Source organism: Canis lupus, chromosome 13 (genome assembly GCF_048164855.1).
Source record: "Canis lupus baileyi chromosome 13, mCanLup2.hap1, whole genome shotgun sequence".
NCBI lineage: Eukaryota > Metazoa > Chordata > Mammalia > Carnivora > Canidae > Canis > Canis lupus.
The window spans coordinates 24,348,300-24,368,930 of NC_132850.1; the positions used below are offsets into that span (position 1 = coordinate 24,348,300).

The following is a 20,631-nucleotide window of genomic DNA, read 5'->3' on the forward strand; positions in this document are numbered from 1 at the left end:
TTTGGATTGTGTTCTGATTACTTGTCACAAGAAAAAAGTCCTTATAATCTTCTTGTGAATTAAAGGTTAACCCGAACTATCATCCCAGTGCATTATCACATCTGGGTAGGTTGACAATATAATGTGTTGTCTAAATTGGGGCACTTCTAAGAGTTAAAGGGAGTGCTCTTAGTAATGATTTTGAGAAAACAGGTATTAAGTGAGACTGGCCCTGAGTTAAAAAAAAAAAAAAAGTTTTTTTTTTTTTTTTCAGAAAAAAAAGTTGTTTTTTTTTTTCAGGAAAAAAAAAAAAAAAAGTGAGCCTGGATCTGCAAAGCTAAGGACCAGACATTGAGAAGTTGTGTAACAAAAAATCCAGGTATGGACCCTCTCCGGGTCTCCTTCCATGCCTGCCAGTCTGCATCTCACTCTTCCAGCCTGTTTATATACAACACAGTTAATGGACAAGAGCCCACAGGAAGTTTATTAGACAGGTAGCAATTAGACCCTTTGAAACTATGTTGTATTCATGTAGGATATTTCCTACTGGGTTTTCTTTCTATCTTGTGGTGAGAAATAAATTAATATCATCTTTAAATTAGATGTTGAATATGTTTGGTATTTAAATGCCATACTCAGATAAAACTTTGTGTTGACCATACAAAAGAACACAATGTGTGATTAAGGCTGGAGAAATTTTTTGATTTCAATTAACTTTTATTTTCCTGTAAGAGCTAAAGCAGTTGAGACAATATATTTAGTCTCCCAATCCCCCATTGCTGATGTACTGGCTTGGGGGCTGGGGGAGGCAGAGGTCTAGTAAGGAGTAGGTAGGGCTGTGTTCTAGGGAACAGCGGAAATAGTCAAGACCATTGATACAGGACTGGAGTCCAATCAGTAGTAATATGGTACCCATCTTGTTTGTTCCATTGCTGACTTGAAACCTAATTTTATCCCTTTTTAAAAAAGATTTTATTTATTTATTCATGAGAGACACAGGCAGAGGGAGAAGCAGGCTCCCTGCAGGGAGCCCAATGTGGGACTCAATTCCAGATTGCGGTATCACGACCTCAGCAGAAGGCAACTCAACTGCTCAACTGCTGAGCCACCCAGGCGTCCCCCTAATTTTACCCTTTACCATTTCTTCCCGTGTAATATGCAACCAAATAAATACATGGGAATAAACCATCAGTCAAGTCATTATATGTGTGTGTGTGTGTGTGTGTGTGTGTATACAGGGGGTGGGAGTGGTGATGATATCTAAAATATTTACATCACCCTTCACATGCATCCTGAGAGCAAAAATCAGATCAGAAAAAACTAGGAAATAAGTGATAAGAATTAATACTATTATCTTTACTTTTTTAAAAATAAAAGTGCCTTGAAATTAGCAATTTTTTCTCTTTTAAGAGTCTGGTATTGAATGCTCACTTCAGATAAATTTCATGGGTGAGCTATTGAGATAGACCCCAAAATAATCCAGAAGCCATTCTGTGAAGTTGAAAAAGTGAAAGGTAATTCCTCATAAGAAATGTTAAGCACCCACTCCATAGATAATTACCAACTGCAGGGCAAATTAGGATGATAAGGGCCCAAGTACATATACTATAAGAGAAGCTAGGAGCCGAAGAGTGGTACAAATACCACAATGGAGTTGGATGATGGCATAGATAACATCGGGCTTGGAGAAATTAGAGAGCTTCTTGGAAGAGGGACAATTTGAAATGAACCTTAAAATTTGAGCAATTCTCTTCAGACATAGAGGAAGGAGTCACCTCAGAAATAATCAAAAGCTCAGGGACAGTTTCCAGGGGTAGGTAGTAGTCTAGTTGGACTGCAAGATAGAGCAAAGTGGCTAAAAATCCAGTGTTACGTGGTAGGGACACACACATCTCAACCTATACCTCTTCCTAATGTTAGCATGGTTCCCTATCCCTACACACACACACACACACACACACACACACACACACACCACCTCAAGCAAATGCTTTGGTATTTGTGGGTCATAATCTGATTGGAATCTTGCTATCTTCGCTATAGAAACTGCTGGTCTCGGTCTTTAATTTCACCTCAACAAAGAACTTGTAATTTTTTCAGTGTCATGAAACTCATGATTTCGATTTCACAGTCCATGCACTAGATGTCAACAGCATCATGTTTCATGTTCTATATTTTGCACTTGTGGATGGGAGGGCATCTAATGTCTTCCTTCCCCAACACCGTACTAGTGTTTTGGTTCAGACTAAGAATCTGACTGTGTGTGTGTGTATGTGAGTGAGAGAGAGGGATAGTGGATCCCTCGGAGGATTCTGAGCAAAGGAATAACTTCGGAGTTGGGGGAGCTATCTAGTATCTGTAATAGGGAAAATTGGGGAGGAGTGTTAATTGTGAAAATAGTTAAAGGTTCACAAAAGTCCTGCTGAAAAATACTAAGGTTCTATGCCTGGGTAGGAAGGGTGAGGATGGGTAAAGCAAGATAGTTTCAAGACATTTTGCCAAGGTGTGATCTAAAGAATCTAAGACTTGATGCAAATGATGAGAAAGATGACAGTATTTGTAGAGGGAATGGTAATGTTATCAGTAGAAATAAAGGGGACAAGAGGGAGGTAGAGAGATGTTAACCAATTTGATTTGGGATTTAAAGTATTTGAATTTCTCCACTGGTGTATTTATGTGCAAAGTTAAACTTTCTATAATGTTAATTATTTTGAAGGGGAAGAATAACGATACAAGTTTTCTGAATAAGACTCCTTGGCTGCCACCAATAGGACCCAGCCCTTAAGTTACATCATGTGCCCATTGAACTGGGAGGGGCAGAGAGAGAACAGGTACAGCACGTGTAGGATCCCTTTTTGTGAGTGAATGAGGTGGAAGTTAACAGGGAGTTCAGGGAGTTTGCGAATCCCACAGAAGGCGCCAGTTCCTGTCTGCCTCTGGAAATGTCACATCCACCTGTTTATGGTTCTAACATAAGGCCAATCTCAATTTCTGCCCTTTGGGTTGGCTTTAGAACCCACTCCCTCAACAGTATGATCCCACTCTATGGTTTGGAATGAAGAAGTACAAGGAACTTGGCTTTCAAATATTCAGGCACCTTCAGCATTTAAAAATCTTTCTATATCCATGTTTTATTGTATTTTTTAATATTTTATTTATTTATTCATGAGAGACACAGAAAGAGACAGAGGCTGAGATAAGCAGAGGGAGAAGCAGGCTCCCTGTGGGGAGCCTGATGTGGGACTCGATCCGAGACTCTGGGATCACGCCCTGAGCTGAAGGCAGATGCTCAACCACTGAGCCACCCAGGCGTCCCTCCATGTTTTATTTTTTTAAAGACCTATTTATCTATTTGAGAGAGAGAAAAGGAGAGAGAGGGTGGGGGTTGGGGAAGGGCAGGAGGACAGAGGGAGAGGATCTCAAGCAGATGCCACACTGGACGCTGGGCTCCATCTCATGACCCTGAGGTCATGATCTGAGCAGAAACCAAGAGTCGGACACTAACCCCACTGTGCCACCCAGGCGCGCCTATATCCATGTTTTAAATGAATTTAAGAGTCATTTGATAATGAAGACAATACTTCCAGTCTTGTGTCTAATACTTTTACTTCCCAGCAGCATAATACCACTTTGGTCAGGTTGAACCACTGCACAATTTTGCAGCTCTTTCAGAAACGTAAAGAAAACAATTGGAAAGACGCGATCACATGCAATGATGAGAAAATAGTACTATTGCCTGATCTTTCCCCAGAAACGTGAAGTATCCTTGGTTCAGCTCCACACTGTGTTATTTATTATAAGCCCTTACAGCAAGGGAGTTTGTTTCTTGTAGCACCAAATAGACACAGTGGCTAACAAATAATTCTGAAAAGTCATTGACATATTTATCAGATGTCAAAAATTTTCTGAATCTGTACTTTATCCATGTCCCTGGCTTGAAGTGTTCTTTCCAAGAGTAAGCTGTGACATAAAATTGAGTTTTCAGTCCGCTTCTGCCACTGAGGTGGTCTGTTGACCTTAATACTTCACCGCTAGCTTTTCGTATACTACAAAGGACTTTTATATACAGTGACTCATGTATTTTAATGACTCATTTGAATGTAATGGTGTCCCCCAGACCACAGATAATGGTTAGACACATGAACTCTTGTGTTACACTGCATGGGTTCAAATCCCCATGTCATCTGCTGTGTGACCCAGACAAGTCACATATCTGTGCTTCAGTTGTCTTGTCTATAAAATGAAACCTACTAGAGTTGTTGAAGGGATTTCATGAATAGTCTATGGAAAGTACCAAGCACAGTAGAACCTAGTAAGTGCTAAATAAGTGTTAGTTATGAATAAATTATTACTCCCCTATCTTGCTGGGGTCTAACTACGGTGTATGGATAACTGAGCAGTATTTTTGAGTGGTGCATTTAGAAAAGCAAGCTCATATAAATAGGTGCAGGGGGTCTTTCATGATTTCCATGGAGTTAGGGATTTCAGTTCTTCTGTCAGCTGTGAAGAGGGACCCGATGGACAGTAAACTCTACCTATTGCCAAAGCAAGTGTTGAGGAGCTCCTCACAGTAAGCCTCAGGAGGGCACTATGTCTGTCTTGTTGGCCTCTGTCTTTCTAGAACCTAGCGTATAGTAGATGCACAATATATATTTGCTAAATGAATAAACACATGGAAAAGGGCCGGTAGCTATGTGATTAATCTTTAGCTCAGGTACATTCTCGAAATCAAATAGGAAAGAAGTGATCTTTCGAAAGCAGAAGATTTAGAGCTGTGTCCCCAATTACCGTGAACTCCTCAGAGAGAAGATACTAGTAAACATTGAAGGAGATACTCATAACGTGCTTGATGACATGACTTTTCTTCTTTTATAAAAATTAACACATAATATTTTATAATACTCATAAATGAAGTTCTATGTTTCATTCGCCCTTGCAAAATAACTCAGGGAGCTTTCACAAAGAACTAGAAAGGCTGAGCTTTCTTCATTGTTAAAAACTCCTAATCTCCAAACACTGTCCCTTATCTACATGTCCTCAAATCCTTGAAGCCTGTAAAGTAATTGATTCCAAATTCATATACCTGAGAATTTATTTACGAAAAAAGAGTCAATTCTGGTTCTATGAAATTCAGAAATTACAGAGCCAATTACCATAAATTGGTGAAATTTTTCAGGTCATCTGAAGGCAAAATTCATTTATTTATCTATCCACCTATCCAATTGTTCATTCATTCAACAAATACCAACTGAGCTCTTATAGTGTGGCCAACACCATACCAGGTGTCGGAGACCTGGCAATCCACAAAGCAGTCACGGACTTTTTTCTCGTGGAGTTCAAAATCCAGAAAGGGGTGCAGTGGGTAGGACTGCCCCACGTTTTGGGAGACATTGCCTAATGTTGGCTTCCCTTGATCTTCAGAGTATGGATTTCTACTTCACAACGCTATCGAAAGCTGGTCTTAGTAACAGGCTGTCCATATAATAAGCACAAACTAGCCAAAAGGTGAGAAATTCAGGCATGATTCACACATTCACAAATATCTATAGATGTTTCAGAAAACGTAGACAAAACATCCCAACGTCTTGGAGTACTATAGGCACAGCTGAGTAAAATGAACTGAGATCACATCGGTTTGACTTGTCTCGGTTGAGAACCGCATTTGTAAATTGTGTAATCCATCTCTAGTCAAGTTCTTCCGAGACAGCCTTGAATTCTTCAAAAGCCCCTGAAAGCTAGATTTTACATTTAGATTTTTAGCATTGTCTTAAAAGACAGTGGTAGTTCACAGAAGGAGAGAATTCCCTATTGATTACATGATTGAGGAAGCACAAAAGTCTGTTATTCTTTCCAAAGTCAATTGTAATTTAAGCTCCTTATCTCCCTGCGGATGTTCTATTTCAAATGGCCACAAAATGTAAATGCCCCAAATGGAAAGGTTCAGGTATTCTTTTACCAAGCTATGCTCCACGTGCTGGCCTTCAAAATCACAGCAGGAAAGAGTTTAGAAAAATCTGGCCACCAAAGTGACCAAGGGAAAGAACTCACACTCACCAGGATCATGGAGGAATGGTCATTCCAGATTTTCCCCTAACTTTGAATATCTAATTTATTTGTGACATTCAAGATGGACGTTCACATAAGAGCAGCCTGGTATGTTTTTAATATGATTTTGGACAATTCAGTGGCTCTATCGTGATCATTGATAATAAAGAACTTTAGTACCAGTTGTGGTGATTTCTTTTCCCTTTCCTTCTGGCTTCGGTGAAACTCAGAGAAACACAAAAGGGCCTCTCTAAGTCTTAGGGACAGAAACCTTTGATTAAAACTTTAGGGGAAGGCTTATATTTCAATAATGAGATTTCACTGAAAACAAAAAACAAAAACAAAAAAACAAACCAAACTGGCCATTTGGTCATTTGTATGTAGGACCAGTGCGACATGTAATCTGTCTTTAGATGCCTTGGGTGTGATGGATTGCCCCTTTACTTTGACAGAGAGCTTGGCATCCATTTATTAGCATTTAACATTATGCAAATGAAGCATAACAAAGACATCTAGAAAACACAAATGTAAGGTATCTGCTCATTTGCTAGCTGCTTCCGTTAACACCATGACAATATTTATATTGTTGTGAAAACAATCGATAATTTCATATCAACTGTACAATTATGGCTAAATGAAAACATACCCTAAGCTCCAAATTTATACAAGGCATTGAAATGTGTGGAAATGAGCGTTTTCTCATCACAAGGGTGCAATGATTTCCCTTTATGAGAATCTGTGGCATCGCCTGAATAGCTTTAATATTTCTTTGTTAAATGATAACTAAAATATATGTTTTATTAAATTTTTCTTATAAAAATGAGAGCTACCTCTTTCAAACTGAGTAATACTCACATAGTCTCCATTCACTCCCTTTAGTCATGCTTATCTCTTTTGTAAACCTATTTTACATAACATTCGGTCCTCCCCCTTGGCCTCCCCTTTTCCCTCCCCCCCCCTCAGTTTTCTCCAATAAAAAAATGATATGTTTTCAGGATGGTCATAGAAATAGGCATACCTCCTAGTTTCCTCGCTCTTTGTTCTCTGTTGGGTGATGTACTATGAAGAGTAAGCGGAACTTGGTATTGACAATAATACCCCCTTGACAGGGCAAAATGAAATGTGCTGGGCAGGTCTGACTGGTTTTATTTTGTTTTCAAGAAATAGCTCTTGAACCGAGCTTCATCAATTTCTAATTTAGGAGACTATCTGACATGTAAACTTTATTTATGTTGGGGAATCAATTGCTGCATTTGAGAAAAGGGAACATTCAAATATTTGCCTCAGTTTTAATGATCTATGTAGAATGTTTCAACTGGGCATTTATTCTTTTTTGGGGGACATTTTTGTGCCTAAGCCATGTAAGTAAGTGCTCAAATGATTATTGCTTCCTAATTCATTCCCGTGAGTAAAATCAGACTGAGGTACTTAGATTTTCGGTGAGTCAAAAGTGATGATCTGCATAGGTGGCTCTTAACAGGTCATTTTCCAGCCACTGACATTTCCTGAAAGATGGTATGTCCCTTGTCTATTTTCCTGCATGAATATGTGTAATGAATTAGGCAGCTTTTCCCTTTAGAAGGAATAGCTTCTTTTCATTCACAATATTATATCCTGGTTTATATCTGCCTGATTTTAAAAGGAAAAATATTTTTGATCTTAAATTTCCAACAATATCCAGTTTATATTTGGGGAAACTGATCTAGATTTTGTGTGTGACATATATATTTGTGTGTGTGTATGTGTGTATATATATATGAGCACATATCATAATTGAGCTTTGTAAAGCCCTAAGCTTTAAAATATTAAATAAATTCCTGTAACAACATATCCGTGTAGGTAGAAAGAGTTTAGATTTCTCCAGAGTTTATCAATCGAAAAATATAAAACTTAACCAGAAATTATTGAGAGCAGGGTTATATATAAACATCATAGGAGGATCCGTTCATGAAGCTGGGTCCTTGGCTAGTGTTCTCTTACCAGATTCATAACCTTTGGTAAGAAAAGACCTCAATGTGTAGCAAATACACTCTGATAATATATAATTCGTGGAATAAATATACGTTATATTCTGTTAGAATTAATAACCATAGATACAAGCAATACTTAAATTAAAAAAAAAAAACAGTACTAGAGTTCTCTATCCTTGCCTCTAGCAAACCAAAAGTTGAACTAAATGTGTCCCACTGCATTAATGCATAATTAAATTCATGGAAACAGAAAATAAAAAAGCCAATTGCTTCTAGAACCTGAACAGAGTATAATATGGTATAGCTTGCCATTTTCAAGAGGGGGATAAAGGTTGCATTTGCAATTAACTGGAATTCTAATTTAGATGATTCAGCAATATGGATGTGGAAGAGGTCAGGGTGCGGGGGCAACGCATAGGTTGGTTTCTTTTAAGTGGTAGCAACCTTGAACTGATGCAGTTTGAACTCTAGCCTAATGAGGGACTGGCTAATCTCTGGAAAAGCTATAGACCAGAGTCATGATTTATCTGAGAGTCATGGACTTGATCCTTCTGGTCCTATTTCAGTCTGCAGACTGGAAAAGCTCTCCCTTCACACACCGAGAATTCCCACTGCAGTGAATGTAAGGTCTGTGTGTGTAAGGAGCACGCGAGCAGCGGGGGTTCAGCCCCAAGAGAAAGAAGGTGTCGAGTCGCCTTGGTAAAGAATTTACACACCACGTGTTCACAGCTCTTGACAGGTATAATTATCAATGTCGTCTCTTCCGTTTACTATGTGCTGGGATTCTGAAGCACGGTTTCAGATTTGTGACTATCTTCTCTTTAAGGACCTGCAAGAGGGGGAAAGAGTGAAGGGGAAACCAGTGATTAGTATTCCTTTTGTCAACTGCAAGATGCTAAAAATATCGAAAGAGCATGTGCTATGTGAGAACAGCAGGGATTATTTTAGGCCCTATCACTCAGGCACCATCTTCCACATATGAACAAAAATTGTTTGATGTTTGCAAAGGAAGTAATTATCAAATGAGGATGGAAAAGACACAGTTATTCCCTAAAATGAAATACAGAGCACCAGTTTGGAAACATTTCAAATGTAAAACCTTCCTTCTTCCCAGTTCCAGATGACTCTGTTTTTCTTCGTGAAGGCAAAGGATGGCTAACCTCTCCAGTGGGATTCTCGGGGCGCTGGGTACTGCTTCTGCTGCGGTACGGCCAGTGGGGCCTCTCCCTGCTGGGGGTGTGGGGAGCCCCAACATCCCTTCTCTGAAGCACATCCTCAGACCCCTTTCTTCTCCTGCAAGGTCAGCCTGACACCGAGCAGACCAGGGTGGGCAGCTGCCCATATGGTCAGATTCGGGGACAGCAACCTCCCCGAGCACCCCCCCAAGACCCGTCACTCTTCCCCCCCATTCTGGAATCGTGGCTCTCAGAGAGAACAGTGGTTTCCGATCTTTGTTTTTAAAGCTGCGGATATTTTTATGCCAATGAGTGCGAAGCATCATATACAAAACAGATTTTTAGAAATTGTGGCAGGCCTTGCAATCTGCCTACTTGCATCAACACCCTCCAGCTGGCATGCCTTCTACAGATGTGCCTAAAGGCCCCTGGGGCCCACAGAGTGGCTGGAAAGCCAAGCGCCAGGCCACTGTGCTGCTCCAGGACTCACCCAACAAGCCTGACCTAGTGCCGACACTTGCACCACTACAATCCTAGTAGCTACGCGACTGCTGCTGAGTGCTCACTAACTGCCACAGGCTTTGTTAAAAGTTTTACATCTTTTTTTCTTAATCCCCGTAACAGACCATTTTACCGAGTGTCCTATTGAATAACTAACTTCCTACAGGTGCCGGAGTTTAGCAAATGACAGAGAGCTAGAGACTGAGTTTTTGAGTTTTTAACAAATTGATGTATTGTATAGTCCATGGCCCAAGGGACTGGGACTCAGAACAGATGAATTTTAGTAACAGTCTTGGATCTTTTCACCTACCCAGAGGCTGGGGAGGGAGGAGGCCTGAGGGATATGCCAGCAGCTGAGAGATCCCTGGGTGTCCAAAATATGGGTCACTGAAGCAACCCCTTGGGAAGAGCCATCTGCATCCAACGTTCTCATTGTTTCTCTCATCCCCTTGATTTGTAATTCAACAAATCAGTGATTTTTTTTCACTTGTTTAAATAAAAGACTTCTTTCCATATTAGTGTAAATTTTATCACTCAGGTTGCTTTGCTGACTTTTAAATGAGCCACTGTGGTAGTCAGAACAAGGGACCCTAAATCTCTCCACATCCTAGTCCCCAGAATCAGTGGATATGTTAGATTTCATGTTAAAGGGGGATTAAAGCCATAGATGGATTTAAGGTTGCTAAAGGGCTGACTGTTAAAATAGGCAGCTGATCCTGGATTGTCCAGGTGGGATATACAATGAATGTGGTTAGAAGTGGGAGATGGAGAGGGGAGGAGCCAGGGAAGGGGGCGTGATGAGGAGGAAGCAGAGGCCAGGACTCGGGTGCCCTTGCCGGTTTGGAAGATTGAGAAGGAACCACGAGGCAATGTGGAGAGCCTCTAGAAGCCAGGAAAGGCAAGGAAATGGCTCTTTCTCCTCGGAGCCTCCTAAAGCCCAGAAAGGCTGTGCCGGACTTCAGTCTGTTGGAACTACAAGAAATTTACGTTTTTTTAAGCCACCAAATTCGTGGTGACTTTTTAAAGGCAGCGGTAGGAAATGACTACAGCTGAAGTGATGGAGGACTTAGAGGTAGGGGGTAAATGGTAAGGGTGAGTTGGATACCTCCAACTCTAAGTAGCATGACAATGAATCCCTAGGAAGCTCAGGTGAGCCTGTCTGTGAGGAGGGACAGGGGATGTAAGGGCAGGTGCCATCGAAGAAAGAAGTAGAATGGCACAGTGGTGGAGACAAAAAGGCTTTGAAGCCCATGTTTCTGGGTTTGAGTCATGGCTTTATCACTCACGAGCTGTGAACCGTGGTACAGGTTTTATTTTTTAAATCTTTTTAATTAATTTTTTTGCATTTATTTTTTTTAATTGGAGTTCAATTTGCCAACATACAGCATAACACCCAGTGCTCATCTCATCAAGTGCCCCCCTCAGTGCCTGTCACCTAGTCACCTCCACCCCCCTGGTACAGGTTTTATTTTTTTATTTTTTTATTTTTAAAGATTTTATTTATTTATTCATGACAGACACACAGAGAGAGAGAGAGAGAGAGAGAGAGAGAGGCAGAGACACAGGCAGAGGGAGAAGCAGGCTTCATGCAGGGAACCCGACGTGGGACTCGATCCCGGGCCTCCAGGATCATATCTCGGGTTGAAGGTGGCACTAAACCGCTGGGCCCCCAGGGCTGCCTAGGTACAGGTTTTTTTTAAAAAAAAAATCCTACACACTTCAGTTTCTTCCTTTACAATGGGATTAAAAATAGTACCTACTATACCCCTAGGACTGTCATGAAGACTAACTACCTGAACACATATGAAGCACTCGGAAGAGTTCTTGGCACACTCTCACTACTTAATAAATGTTATCCAGCTTTACCATGATTATTTCTATTACGCCGGTTTTCTGCATGGTGACTCTGGGTTCCTTGGATTCATTTTTATCAGGGTTGTCCTTTGAGGCTGGTTTTCTCAGCTCTGCAGTGGCTCCCTGGATTGGATCATCAGGACAGCGGCTGTGGCAGTGGCGGTGGGAAGTTCGGGCAGTCCACAGTGGACAAAGGAAGGGAAGCGGGGGCCTGATGATTGGTGAGGTCCCTGGGAAACTCCAGCGACCCTGGACATCTGTTAAGATTCAGCCTGGTTTCAAATGCAAGGACTTCTCTCTCCACCGTCAATCCAGCAACAGGAGGTCAGAGAAATCTGACAATCTTTAGTCTTGACTTGCTCAGAATGTTGACAACTCAAGGAGGATTTCTTTTCCTTTCTCCTTTTATTCTTTGAGAATCTGGGCGAAATGTGGATGTATGTAAAATCATGCTTTAAAAAATGAGATGCTTAAAGCTGAATAAATGTAATGCTCTCTGTCAAGAAAGTGAGGATAGCATAAAAATATCTAGATTCCTATTCTCGGCTTAGGTTTCTATAATTCCATTGCGTAGTGATCATCTCTCTTACCTTCTAGAAAATGTAATCTATTCCTGATTATCAAACATGGAAGTTAGGGAAAAATACAAATGAGTTTTATTTCAGGCAAGTTTAAAATTAAAAGTGGGCCTGAGAGATACTCTCCACACATCACTTACATTCAACCTATTTTCCATTTGTAAACATCAGTAGCCATTAGTAGTTACTTAATAACTTACACCATTTTAGGTAAAAAAAAAAAAATTCCTGATTTTGAGAATGGAGATTGTGTTTCACGTGATAAACGGTGAAGACAGTATCTGACAAGTATGTTGCTTTACCTGGTCTTGGCATAACTTGTTAAACTCCAAAACAAAACAAAACAAAAAAAAAAAAAAAAAAAGAAAGAAAAAAAGAAAAAAATCTGAGATCATTTCAAAGTAAATTGGTCAAATGAGCTTCAAATTTCTAACCAAAAGCAACCATAGTATGAGTTAGGAAGTGTAACAAATCCCATTTAATCCTTAAAAATTTAATTAATTAACAGTCAAACAAGAGCTAATGTAGGTCTCTTTGACTGAATTCACCATAAAATCCACGGATGACAGGACTTGGTTGTACTTCACTTGTACTTGAAATGGCCACTGGAGTTTCATCTCAAGGGGCCACGATCATGTGTGGAGCAAGTGCTGTCTTGGCAGGCAGAAATATAAATTTCATGTTCACTTAAATAGAACGTTACTGTATCCATTACAAGAAAATTCAGTTCGTAAATGTCTTTTATTAAAAATGTCAGCCTTTGGGACGCCTACGTGGCTCAGTGGTTGAGGGTCTGCCTTCTGCTTAGGTTGTGATCCTGGAGTCCCGGGATCGAGTCCCATGTCCGGATCCCTGCATGGAGCCTACTTCTCCCTCTGCCTGTGTCTCTGCCTCTCTCTCTCTCTTTGTCTCTCATGAATAAATAAATAAAATCTTAAAAAAAATAAAAGTCAGCCTTTGGTCATGAGACAATAGGAAATTCTGAAGAGGTTTAACGAAGGCTGCTGGAGCAGACCAGTGACATGGAGTGCGCAGCCCAGAAAATACTCAGGCCAAGTTGTACACTTTCAAAGATGACTGAAAGGATATAACAGTGGAAGCTTTTAGTGAGACCTCAGAAGTCTGAATGGCAACATATTTCTTTCAAAACACTTCAGAATAATTTTACTCCAGGCCAGTGTGGCAAATCAATCAGGAAAACGGTACAAGTCGTCATTCTTGAGGATGGAAGAAACAAATGAGTTAGTGGAAAGAGTGTCCAAGTCTGACGAAAGGATTGTGGCTTGGTGTTAGAAAAAGACCTAGGAAAGGACTCCGACAATACTGAGGTAAAGCACCTTTATATTTGGAATAGATTAGAGAGGAGAAGGATGTGGGCAAAATGACTTGTCCGGTGATGCGACCCCATCACTACATCTCAACCCTGTCATCCCAGTTGAGTCAGCATCTCTTGCCTAGACTACTATACAACAGCCTTCTAATTAGTCTCTGTTCTCACTCTTACCTTGCAGTAATCTATTTTCCCCAGAACAGCCAGAGTGATCTTTGTTAATACATAAATCAGACCATGTCATTCCCTTGCTTAAAACCCTTAGTGGCTTCCACTGCAATAAAATCTACCGTCCCTCAGTGATTTAAAAAGCTTTCTGTGACCTGGCCCCCATCTACCTCTCTGTCCTTACTCATTATTTCCTAACTAACTACCCCAGCTTTCCTTCTATTCCAAAAACATCAAATAGCTCTCGGAGCTCTGCACCGGCTAGCTCCCCTTCTGCTTATGCTCATCTCTGGCTTCTCCTATGCATTCAATCTCAGCTTAAATGTCATCTCCTTTGAGACGTCTCCCTTGATCATCTAATCGAAGGCTGTCACCTAGCCAGGGTGTATCAAAGCACTCCATTTTAACTCTGCGAAGTACGGGTCCCAATAAGCTAATTTTATTTACCTATTAGTAGTTCTCTCCTCCAACCAGAATGTAAGCACCATGAGGGCAAAGACTTTGCTTTGTTCAAGCTGTTTCTACAGCCCACAGCAGTACCAAATAGATACTCGTTGTTGAATAAAGGTAGTTTTTAGAATGAATGGAAGGTGATTTTGGATGAAATCACCAAGCTATGGTATATACGGTATAACTTACAAGCTATAAGAGATAAGACTGTTGAATTCTCAGCACAGGACAAACCCTGGGGTCCTTATACTTCCCCAAGTAGCTTCTCCTTTGTTGTGAGTGTCACAAACCATTGAAAGTCTCATGTCATATCCAGTGTTTCTTTCAGGTTGTGCAAACAGTAATCTGATGTTGAATGACTTAAAACCACTATTACCCATTGTCACCTTCCCAAGAACATTCGAACCTCACTTCAAAATCACATTTGCAGACATCATCGCGTAGAGGTGTGTAATGCTATTAACTGTCTCTCCCAAAGGGGAGCAAGGACAATTTATAGAGCTCCAGAATATCTGATGTTGGCAGGTGAAATGCCCGTGAGAGCAAAAAGGACGATAATTCTATGCTCCTTGAAGGTGTGCTTGTGAGGGCTCCACGAAGCCACTGCAACTTCATATCATTCATCTAAGAAACGGAGGTTTAGTGATACTTACTTGAAGGGTTTTTCTGAGGATAAGAACTAAGATGGGAAAAGAGCCCAGCACACAGGAGGGCACTTCAAAGATGGTGATTCTCACTCTTCACATTTTTTTCTTGGATTTTCTTAAAAACATATAGTAAGACCTGACTTAGCATTTTTGTCACAAGATGGAATTTAGAAAAAGGCAAGAGCGTCACTTTTTAAGTGAGCACCCACAGAGAGTCTGGAATCTTTCAGAATATGCACACTGGCAGGTCTCCACTTCATTCTTCACAGTGGAGTGATTTTCCAATAATTTGTATTGGTATTCTAGAGGGATCCTCCCAGGATCAGCATTATACGGTTGTTTAGTTTGTACACAGTGCAAAGGCAACTGGCCAAGAGGGTGAATGAGGGCTTGTTATCTAGTTCTCTGCCCGGGGAATCTGTGTCGCACAGACGCTGCATTTTCCTAATTTATATAAAGGCATATAAAGGCATCCTATAGTCTGTACCTGGCCCTCTCAAAGATATTATTTTCCAAAATATCTTACATTTGCAGGAAATACAGCTGAATGGCATATAAAGTAAGCAACGGTCTTGTCTTGTTTATATTTTCTGAGTTCTTTTTTTTTTTTTTTTTTTTTTGCTTGCTTGATTTCTGGGGAGGTGGGGTTGTTAAATCTTAAATCTAATGATGATATTCCAGCTGTCTAAGAAACCCTATTAAAAACCGAAACAAACTTGTCTGTGTCAGGGACTTCCGTTGTGCAGAAGAAGACGCTCCTCACCTATGACATGTGGTTCTGCTGTGTTTGTTGCTGCTGCTGCTGTTGCTGCTGCTGAATTAACAACTGCTGCTGCTGTCGACGCCGGGCAGTCCGGAGCTTTTCAAAGCGAGCCTCCATCTCTTCCAGGACTTTGGGGGTGTATCGGACCACCAGCTTGACACTGTCTTTAGCAGCCTTGAGCAGTTCCACAGCTTTCTCATGGTGCTCCCCTTCCACGCTCTGAAAAGACAGGGACATCTCTTAAAGGGGAGAACTGTCATGTTCTTCTCCCTGAGGGACCCATCTGCGATTAGTATCCTACAAAAATCTCGGTTTGAAATTTCAAGAAGGGGATTGCAGATGGGATGCACTGCCATCCTCGTTATTACTTATTGTTCGTAGGTGAAGTAGCGGCTGGTTAGGATGCACTAGGGTACAGAATGGATTGAGTGGGGGTTCAGGTTTGAAGGGTGAGAAGCAACCAAGGCCTAAGATTTACACGCTACTGTTTAGAGTGGGATTTCCAAAATTCATCGGGAAGACTAAATGCACCGGCCAAGAAAATTCTGAAAAAAATGGTAATAAAGGGGGACTTTTCCTATCAGATATTAATGTCATTAAATATCTACCATGATTACAGCAGTGTCTCATCGTAGCAAGAGATAGAACACAGAGTCCAGAAGCGGATCCATCATGTGTAAAGCTTTGTTATATGATAAATGTGGGATTTAGACCAAAGGGGGAAAGAACTGTTAAATGACGCTGAAACAAATAATAATTAAATGAGAGAAGATAATGTAGAGCCCAATCTCCTAGTCTGTGCTAAATATAACTGATTAAAAATTTAAATGTAAAAATAAAACCATTAAACAACTAAAATGAAGCAGGGCTTCTTCATCTTGCAATGGAGAAAGAATTCTTAAGTATACATGCCAAGGGAAAAAATTACAAAATCAGATTCATAAATTGTAAGTTTCTGTATCTCATATACCATAGAAAGGCCAAATAACAAATGGGAAAAATATTCTTGATATATGACATATTGAGACATCTCAATATTTGTTCATATTCTTACCATGAAGAACATTTAAGAGTCTATAAAGTCCTAAGCAAAATGGTCACATGAACTCAGGGACAAAAAGTAATTTAAAAAACCCTATGAATGGACAGCTAAGCTCCCTTGCAATGAAAGAAGTACAGATGAACACAAAATATTTCATTTATAATTCAAAAATGGTAAATATGTGTTTTTAAAAATATGATGTATTTTCAAGGATGTAGGGAAATGGGGACTCTCATACACTGCTAGTAACTTAACACAAACTGACACAGTTTTTCCAGAGGGCATTATTGTTATGCATTGGATAAACCCTTTACAAAGAATAGTTTATTTTCAGAGAAATTTACTAAGGATATCATCAGATGTGCACACATACCTAGAAGGTAGGAATGATAAAGCAGAAAGCAAAAAATACATCACTTCCTGGCTTTTGAGTACCAAATCTTTTAAACATGATGATATAGATAAGAGTTGGGAAACTATGTTTTTACTACAAGTAAATACAAAGAGGTTTCTTTCCCCAAACCTTCTAAAGATTCTCCAGGTTGGGATTAGGGAGAAGCAAAACAGAAGCAATCTGTAATCAGACATCACAGGGCCCTTAAAAAAAAAAAAAAAAAAAAAAAAGGAGATGATTTTCCTTGCAGCTGCCCCTCAGGGCAGATGACCTAACTCCTATTTTTTAGGATCAAAGTGCAAAGGCCTTTTTCCATCTGCTTCCTGGATAAAGCTCCCAGAAGAAAACATCTGCGTGAGGACACAGGCTGAGAGACTGCCAGGACACCTAAGAGTGGATTGGAGTGGCGGGGAGGGCCACCCCACGTTGGCTGAGATCACATTTTACAACTCAAGCAGAAAGGGGTCTCAAAATGGGTATTACACCGAGTTCCAAAAAAACAAAGTAAGTTGCATTTTGAGTGCAATTCCATTATAGCTAGAGATTCGTAATTGCTCCATCATATGGATTTGGAGACAAGAGAATTTTAGCACTTGCTTCAGTAAGGTGGATGTGGACCAAGAAAAAGAAAATGCTTTGAGTTTAGCAACGAGGCAGTCACCGTGGTGTGTAAGAATGCTGCGTCACATGTTGGGGTACCAAGCAGATACCAAGGGTTTAAGAAACTACCGTGATGAGACCCAGAGGCAACTTTCAGAAGCACTCACTCCCTCACCAAGTCTGGGGCACATGGAGAGCAAGGGGTTATATACAGAGCAGAGTGAATTTTTGCCTGTGGCTAAAGCCTGGGAAAACTGGCTCGTTTATTGATCAACTCATTCTTTTCATCATCATTCATTCAGTCATTGACCTGGACACTCAACAAATGCTTATTTAGCCTTTATCCTATGAATTATATTCTACTAAGTTCTTTGGAAGAGCATAAAGGATAGGGGGAAGCTTTGGCAACTTGGTACAATATCATCCCTGTTTTCAGTGTGCTCAAAATTTCTTTCCAATTTGCCCCGAGATGAATTGTTAATGTGGGAAACTCTGCTTCCAAGAGGAAATCTGGGCGATCTGGTTGTTCATGTCCTTCTCTAACGTCCTTTTTGATATTAAAATGTATGCGTTTATAGGTTTCAGTAACACTGGTTTGTCTGTTTTCTAGGCTCCTAAATTCCTTTTTGGCTTTTGTTCTATCTGCTTTCATTTAATAGGGTTGGAGATTCTAGGCCAGACCTTTAGAGGCCCATTATCCCAGCGTAAGCACTGTGCCTGCAATCCAGAGTTGCCACAAGAGAGTTGTGGTACTAATTTGTGAGGCCATCAAACTCTCACCAGAGGGACAAACAGCTGAGAGAAATATGACTGGTGAGCCATACCCAGCCCCACTGAGCCATCAAAGTCACCCTCTCCCACACCGAGCTCTGTTCTCCCCCATATAGTTAGCAATTTATTAAAAGGCAGGCCCCATGGTCTTTGAATCCAGAATTTTTGCTCAGGCTCCTGCAGGCTCATCAGAGTTAACAGGTCTGCTGGTTGACTCTACCTTTCGCTTTGCTGTTTGCACCAGGGCACAGAAGCTTCTGATGGGATCTGGGCAGAGTGCCACACTTCTGCTTCCAAAACTGCTTTGTTAAAATAATACAAATTATAGGACTGAACGGTACAACAGAAATTAAGAGGTAACTCAGAAAGAGTTGAAGAAATATGTTTGTAGAATGTAGTATTTCAAAAACTCTATTTTTTAATTGTTTTCAGAAAAATGTCTCAGTGACTGATCTGGATGGCTTCTTCCACTGGCTGTGCCTACCTTATGAATACTTTTGAGTGTGTATGCTTGCCTCGGTAACCTACAATTTATTTCCTGAGTGCTTTTAGTTCCTCAGCACAACTTTTTGAAAGAATAAGGCTGTTTTCTGACTTTTTTTAAAGATAAGAACGAAAAAGCAGCTCACCTTCCCATAGAGGTTTTATTCTACACATAAAAAGAAGCCAAGCTATCTGCTCAGTTAGGGCACATGTGTTGATGTGCAAACACTTGTTAATAGGTATTCCTTGTGCCCAAAAGTTTTATCACCTACCCCTAATTGTGGCTTGTCCTATTTCTCACTCTTAATGAAAGTATGCCTTATTTCACGCTAACTACGTAAAACATGTTTTAGAAATGTAATAGTGTATTTGTCAACAATTAAACTTTTTTTAACAATTAAACTCTTGCTATGAAAGCTGTGTATATAAAAGCCGCCCTGATTCAGAAATGGTCCTCAGTCACAGCCAGCCCAGCCTGAGCCGTCACTAAAAACCTGTAGCATCAGCTTTTCACGTAGCAGGAGAATGCGGCCCTTCTGTAATTTGAAGAAACCCGGCAAGGCTCCCAATTTTAAAGCAACATCCCCTTTTGCATTTAAAGTTGGAAATTTTTATGGTTAGATTTCATTCTCTTGCTTTAAGAGTATGTGTACGTATTGCAATTTTAGGACCTCATACGCAAGGATCCATCTAATAAAGACATCTGGTAAAAGGTAGATTTTTATTAAGAAGGCAAGGGGTGGTAAAGAAGGCATGGGAGTATAGTAGGTACACCTAGGAAACATGTAGACCAAAGAGAAGTATGGTCCTGAAAGAGAAAAGGCCCTAAGAGAAATATTATGTACCCCACAGTTATGCCTACTTTGGCCATGATCATCCACTGAATTGAATTAAAATGTACTAAGGAGAATGGACATCTCCATCCTGAAAATATTTATTTCTCCTGCTAAATCTCTTAAAAATACACATAGAAATCGATATGGGGAGAATTCAAATCATTTTTTGCCATTTCCAAATGCATAAATACAAGCTAGTAAGATACTAAATTGACATAAAACCGTAAGAATTGCATTGCCTGTAACGTTAATACATAAGAGAAGATGTTTTCATTCAGGAAGCCGGGGGAAAAATCGCTCAGGAAAAACCAGATGTGTACTTGCTTCATCAGCAATCTCACGCAGTAGTTAAGTTCTAGGAAGCTTTCAAGTTAGTTAACGTGATGAAAGTTTAATAAATCAGTGGCTGGTAAATGAACCAACTTCACAACATGGCTGCATTCTGATCTTCCAAGAGCTTTTCCATTTCCACAGGTTGTGAGGTAGCAAAATGGTTGCTATTTCATGGTATGCTCAATTTCCTAGCTGATTAAGAATTCTTTCTAATATAAAGGAACTTTGGATCACACTGCAGACACTAATTTGCTCATGACTTGTGTTTTTTTCCCCACTGCAATAGAGAAACTAGTTGTTAAGTTTTGACCCTGGCTAGCCCTGGGATAGAAGAGATGCTTGTCCTAGGAAGGAAGCTTGTTATCTGTGCATAATTAGCTGTCAAATGGTCCATGCCCAGGTCTTTATGCAGGTCTTACTCTGTGGGGATCACATGAACATAATCCTGACAGAGTTTGCTGATAAGTTGAACATTTTTTCAGATAACCAAGAATTGGCTATATCTCGCAGATATTCTGAGCATATCTAGAGCCCAGCTTATGCATGGGCTCCTAAAATGACATCAGTCATTCCTTCAGATGCAGGGCCAAATCATGTTACCAGGGGTTATAATATCTAGGTAGATCAGAAACTCAGAGTGTTATAGCCGTAGAGACCCTTAGAAATAATCTTAGTTATCTCCTTGTACTTTATTTCTTGTCTAGGTAGGTAA

General features: G+C 40.3%; 1 protein-coding gene across 2 annotated transcripts in view; it reads right to left on the reverse strand.

Annotated features, from left to right (window-relative positions):
• Positions 1–3,568: 3,568 nt before the first annotated feature.
• LIN7A (lin-7 homolog A, crumbs cell polarity complex component) overlaps positions 3,569–20,631 on the reverse strand; it is a 127,759-nt gene continuing 110,696 nt past the window's right edge. For both annotated transcript variants that reach the window (XM_072772903.1, XM_072772902.1), the window contains exons 7-8: positions 15,461–15,679; positions 3,569–8,823 (exon numbers count right to left, since the gene is read on the reverse strand). In XM_072772903.1, coding sequence (XP_072629004.1) covers positions 15,461–15,679 — 219 coding nt within the window. In that variant the 3' untranslated portion in view covers positions 3,569–8,823. The remainder of the gene's footprint in view (positions 8,824–15,460; positions 15,680–20,631) is intronic.